The sequence below is a fragment of the Carex rostrata genome, chromosome 3, assembly GCF_964058835.1.
Source record: "Carex rostrata chromosome 3, lpCarRost1.2, whole genome shotgun sequence".
In the NCBI taxonomy this organism is placed as follows: domain Eukaryota; kingdom Viridiplantae; phylum Streptophyta; class Magnoliopsida; order Poales; family Cyperaceae; genus Carex; species Carex rostrata.
Window position 1 is genome coordinate 11,864,263 of NC_135920.1, and position 5,928 is coordinate 11,870,190.

General features: G+C 33.6%; 1 protein-coding gene across 2 annotated transcripts; it reads left to right on the forward strand.

The window, feature by feature from the left end:
- Positions 1–1,203: 1,203 nt before the first annotated feature.
- Positions 1,204–5,286, forward strand: LOC144551517 (NEP1-interacting protein-like 1). 2 transcript variants are annotated; one of them, XM_078299494.1, is made up of 5 exons: positions 1,204–1,444; positions 1,668–1,846; positions 3,104–3,187; positions 4,257–4,418; positions 5,020–5,286. In XM_078299494.1, the coding sequence occupies exons 1-5, from the start codon at positions 1,270–1,272 to the stop codon at positions 5,140–5,142; spliced, it is 723 nt and encodes a 240-aa protein (XP_078155620.1). In that variant the 5' UTR covers positions 1,204–1,269; the 3' UTR covers positions 5,143–5,286. The 2 variants fall into 2 exon arrangements, with proteins under 2 accessions (XP_078155620.1, XP_078155621.1); XM_078299495.1 differs by lacking the exon at positions 3,104–3,187.
- The last annotated feature ends 642 nt before the right edge of the window (positions 5,287–5,928 follow it).

Here is a 5,928-nt window from a genome sequence, read left to right on the forward strand (position 1 = left end):
TCATAGTTGCACCTTTGTTCCTGTGTTTTCTTAGTTTCTCCTCCACCCTTATTGAAAATGACTGGTTCATCCTTATTAATTCTTTCATTAACCTGCAAGCCGAATGAGGCATCTTTCGAGTAATACACGCCCTCTACACCCTTAGTTAGCTTACCGCCCACGTACAGTGCAACCAGCATTTTTTCCTTAACAAACTACATTTAAAAAAAAAATTCATAAGAATTACAGTATAATAGATTCATTATTTTTTGCAATTTAAAAGTTAATTATAATATTAATTAAAGACTAATTTATAGTATTTACATACTGCGGGTATAATAATTATTAATTAAAAATTAAACAGAAAATAATTAAATAAAAAATAAAATACCTGTAGCAATCGCCTCTAAATCGCCTAAAATCGCTTCAAAATCGCCAAAATCGCTCTCTCTTTCTTCTCTGTGGTTTAACAAATGAGACTGTGTGCTGGAGAGAGAGAGAAAGCGTGCTTATAAGACAGCTAGCGGACCGCCAGGGATACTGGCGGTCTGGTCCCTAGTGGACCGCCCAAGCTGTCAGAACTTGAAATTTAAAATTTTAATAAATGCCAAGTCCTTAATTTTTTGACAAATACCCTAAACAAAAAAAACAAAAACTTCACAAATGAAAATATTAAGAAAAAAAAAAAAAAAAAAAGTGGACCGCCAGGAATAGTGGCGGTCCGCTATAGAAGTGGACCGCCAGCAACCCTGGCGGTTTGGTTATATTTGAAAAAAATTAGATTTTAAGGTTATTTTTGTAAAAAACTTTTTTTTGTGGGTTATTAATAAAAATGGCCGAGTCTCACCCTGCGTCGTTAACTTTTTCATAATCATCTGATTTACCTTTTTACAGAAGTTTAAAATAAATACTTATCTTTCTTGGGTACGGAAGCAAAAATCTTAATATCTGGTCCATATCCTCTGAGGTAACAGTATATTTCCGTTTAGATGCGGAGTTTTAGACTGTCCGATCAGAATTCAGGCCGAATGCTTTAGCTAACCGGACAGTCCAGATCGAAACAGAAATATTCTGTTACCTTAGATGATATGAATACCTACTCCTCCGGTTCTCCCTCTCTCAGGCAGCCTATTTATTTTTATTTTTCCGAATAATATTGGCGTACACTTGTCACTCCACATCTTGTCTACTTATTTATAAAGCGTACATATCTCTCTCTTCATCTCTTGTACAATTTACAAAACAAGCTCCCCCATTACTCCTCTCGACTGTTGACAAAGGAAAAGAACAATGGAGAGTTCGTTGTCGTTTCTTTCTCCTTCGACCTCTTTACCTCTTCCTTTATCTCTCTCCCCTTCTAGTACCTGGACGGGAAGAGAGAGAGGCGGCGGCGGTTATAGCGCTCGTGCTTACGACATAATTGGAAGATTGATCTGTGCTCTTGTCACGTGCATTTTTGTCACAGGTTTGTATTTCGCGTTTCGATGTCACATTTCGACCTACTGCTCCAATCCGTTAAATTTCAGAAAATTGGGTTCTTTTCTTTCCTTGATTTGGTCAATAGAGTTCTCTTTGAAGAAAAATTTCCCTTCTTGCTTAAGTTTTGTTCAAATAAAGCATTCAGATTGAAATTTACTGGCTTTGTTGATTATATACAATTTAATTTGTGCTAATTTGTTTCTGTTCAGTGGGCTCACTGGTAGGAGCCATAACTGGAGCACTAATCGGACTAGCAACAGAAAGCGGCATGTTTCGTGGGGCTGGAATTGGGGCCATTTCTGGTGCTGTTTTCTCAATCGAAGTCGTTGATTCTTCCCTTGATTTGTGGAATTCAAATGATTCTGGTGTCTGGAGCATTCTTTACATGGTATTTTCTGTTGCAGTCGATCACTTTCATTCAATTAGGAGTACTAATTAACTGTAGCGCAATTAATGTCTGTTCTGTAGTACTAGAAACATTTGTATTTTTTTATTTCTTTATGAAAAATATATACTTTACATGGTGCATTTGAAATAGAGGGATCCAATTACACTTTTTTTTGTGACACCGAATTACACTCTCCATTTACAAAGTTTTCAAAGTTCAAATAGTCGATCCAAACCGTTCAACATAATGGAAATATTAAAATGGGCTTGCAATGAAATTTTACATTTTTTCGAATTTTTTTACTATTTATTAATTATTTAACAAAATTGCTACATTCAGACAATTGAATTTTTGTACCCATCTTAATAAATAGTAAAAAAATTCAACAAAATGTAAAATTTGATCTGCAAGCACATTTTAATATATTCATCATGTTGAACGGTTTGGTGTTTAAAAATGTAGGGTGTAATCCGGTGTCACCAAAAAAGAGTGTAATTGGATCCCTCCTCTTTGAAATATTGATTGTGCAAATTTCAAAGGGTTACATAGATTTAATTGAAATTCACTCAAAATAGAGGGACCTTTGGTGCATTGACCTCTCATTTGTGTTCTGGTGATTCTAGCGTGCATTCAAGTTTAAAAGTATATCATAACCTAGTTTACATTTTATAATTTAAAAATGAACAATACAACAATTTTTCTTTGAGAGATGGGAAAATTTATCCTGCATAAATGTACATATATATATGGAATAAGAAAAGTTTTCTCCAATCATACAAGATATTCAATTTGATAAAATTATCAAAAAAAAATATAAATTCTCCTTAAAATTCACCTGCTATGTTCTGGCTGACACTCTAAAGGTATAGGATGTACCTTTAAAACTTGAATTTACGCTAGAATTATCCTTATTGTTATTATATTATTTGTACGAAAATATATCCCAAGTAGAGTACTTATTTCAAAACTGTGGATGGAGGCATGACGAGTGAAATTGGAATAATAATTTTACAATCTATAACAAACTCGACTCTTTTCTTCTACAGTTTATTTTGTAATATAAACCGTATGTGTTTGCTATAATATTCCTCGTCCTTGCAACTGTATTTTTTTTTTAAATTAAGGAGATTATAGTATTGTTTTTGGTGGTGGAACTGAACATAAGTTCACAAATTTTCTTCACTTTCTTTCAGCTACATTCTTGAGTAACTTTTTATTGTTTCCTGTCAATAACAATTTTAAACCATTTTTGTCTAGATGGATATTATATCAAGTTTGTTGAGTGGAAGACTAGTTAGGGAAAAGGTTGGGCCGGCCGTGCAGAGTGCAGTGCAGAGTCAGGTACTTAACACTGATCATTTCATTTATTACAAGTACCCTGCTTAGAATAATGCTGTTTATGATTGTGTTTGTTTTCAGTTCACGAACAGTTCTAAAAAACTTATTACACTGGGATTTTTGCAACAAACAGGGACCCTCTTTTGTCCGAACATGAGAGATACATCTTAAACATCTACTAAATTAATGTAATCCTGTTAATCAGCTAAATTTCAGATGAATTTTTTTAATACTAATGTTGTATTACATTATAATTTTAAATATCAGAGTTCTTTTCTTAGTTCCAAAAAAATTTGGGTGCAATTGTAAACTTGTTCTTTTCATGTGCATGTATTAGGATCTGGAGTCACAATCTCTGTCCCCATGTGTCTTGTTTGTATACCATTAAATTGCATGATCTCACATTAAATTTGGAACACCTATTTTTTCCAACAGCCCATGAGATTTTGTCATATTTGATTAATGTCCTCAGAAAATATTGCTTGCTTTCATTGCAAATATCTAACCTGGAAATTTTTGTGCCACTACAAGATAGTCAATAAATATGTATCCCCTTACAAGATAACAGAGATTTATTACGCCCCTGGGCTTTAGAGGAAATACCATCTCTGCCCAGGGGCGGACCTAGTGTATACCAGGGTTGGGCGACACCCCCCCCCCTGGATTTTGAGTTTTAGTGGTGATCTATTGGTACTGATTGACTTTGCGCCCCCTGAAATTTTTTTTGCCCCCCCTCTGGATGTTTGATTTGTAATTCGGGTTAAATTTAGTATTAAAATCAAAATAAATTTCTTGAATTATGATTGGTAACTAGAATTATAAGTTAAAACATCAGAAATTACCCGTCTTTGCCCCTCCCATTTAATCAGAAAATACCCAAACTTACCCTTTATTCCCTCATTTTTGCTACGAGATAAACTGTGGGTAGGAGGGCATTGTGGATAATTTATAAAGAAAATAGTTGAATGGGCAGTAGGGTTGCATAATCTTTGTTAATTTATTTCAAATGGGGGTTTATTGGTCTGAGGTTCTAATTCAGAATTAAAAATGGCGATGTTTGCAATTTTGACAGATGAGTGCCATAAGCTCGCCATTCATGGAGGTGCCCGATTTCTTCGACACAGGAAGTATTAGAGGAATATCAAAAGGTTCGATCGAAAAATTACCGAAGATTGAAATTACTAATAATACCGATTTGACGGGAGATATAATTTGCTGCTCTGTTTGTCTCCAGGTTTGCCTTACTACCTTGTGTTCATCATCTTAAAGATTTAATTCTTTCAGTTGTTTTCAAAGAATCTTGCCCATAAAAAAAAATCGTTTTTTCCCTTGGCAGAATTCTTCTTCATTGTAACATATTTGAATTTTTTTTTAAATACACTGATTGGTTTAATGGTCAATAAATGCTCAAATTTCACCTTCGATTTTAACTACATGGTAAAGAAGGTCAGTGTGGATATTCTAAATATAATTGAGTTTCCTTGTTTTGCAAAGTTATACAGGCGATATATATAGGTTTAATAGATGGATGTATTCAACTTTTTCCACAAAGGTGACAATTGTAAGAAGAGTGCCTCAATAGAATTAGTATCTACATTTAGTGGTTCTTAAATATCTGTCAATTCGATAAATCTTGAGTGCAACTTGTGGTGTGTCTCTTAATGACAACATTAATTTTCAAGATCAATCCAAAACACACATCACAATAGACAGGACTTGCTATATAGTCTATCCCGCTGTTACTCTAAAAACTCGAGCTAATCTATTAAATCTCAATTATTAGTTGAGAGTGTATGTTAGCTTCTCTTTATTCTGAACAAATGTAACTCTTGCAGGATTTTAGGATTGGAGAGGTAGCTCGGGAACTACCAAGTTGTAGACACACATTCCATCTGCCTTGTATCGATACATGGCTGGTACGGCACAGTTCATGCCCCTTGTGTAGAAGGGACATATAGGTAGTATTTATAATGTAAATGTAAGATATGAGAGGCATAGAAGAGAACATCAGATGTATTAGGCTATTAGCTTATAAGGAAGCCAATCATCTGTGCCCTACTAAAAAATGGTTCTTATATATAGTTTTTTTTTTTTTTATTTAATGTAGCCCTTTTCTGGGGTTCTTTTCATTGTTGGTGTTGATCTTAATTTTAAACAAGCAGTTCGGTTTTGGTAAAAGAACAGCAAGATGTTCTTTTTCAGAAATACTTTTCATCTTCTATTTATTTTTTTCCTTTTACAAGAAACTAGCTTATTAACAACAAAATACAGTTGAGTGATGCATTTTCGTTTACTACATGTTAAGCAAATAATTCGATATCGAAGAAAATAAGATGATTAATTATCTATAGTATGTTTGTTAAGAAGAAACTGACTAATGAAAACATTCTCAAATAAATACAAAATAGACGCTTAAAAAGAAAACAAGATTGAACTACCCTGAAAAAGACCCAGCCTTACCTCAGACAAATATTTTGCACAAGTTTACTAACAAAATAAATAAAATATGTATGATACAAATAAGAGAAGAAAACAAAAGATCTCTGGTTGAAGCAGGGGGAGCTCCTGTGCTTTCCTCAAAAAATTTGTTGTCAAAGGAATAAAATGGAAAAACTATTACATATAATTAACACTGAACTAACAAAAACCTTTGCATCTAATGTTATTTATCCAAATTTGATTGTTCTGAACCATTTTCCTATAGACCGTACGAGGAAAACAAAAGGCCATCTACCATTCAATGT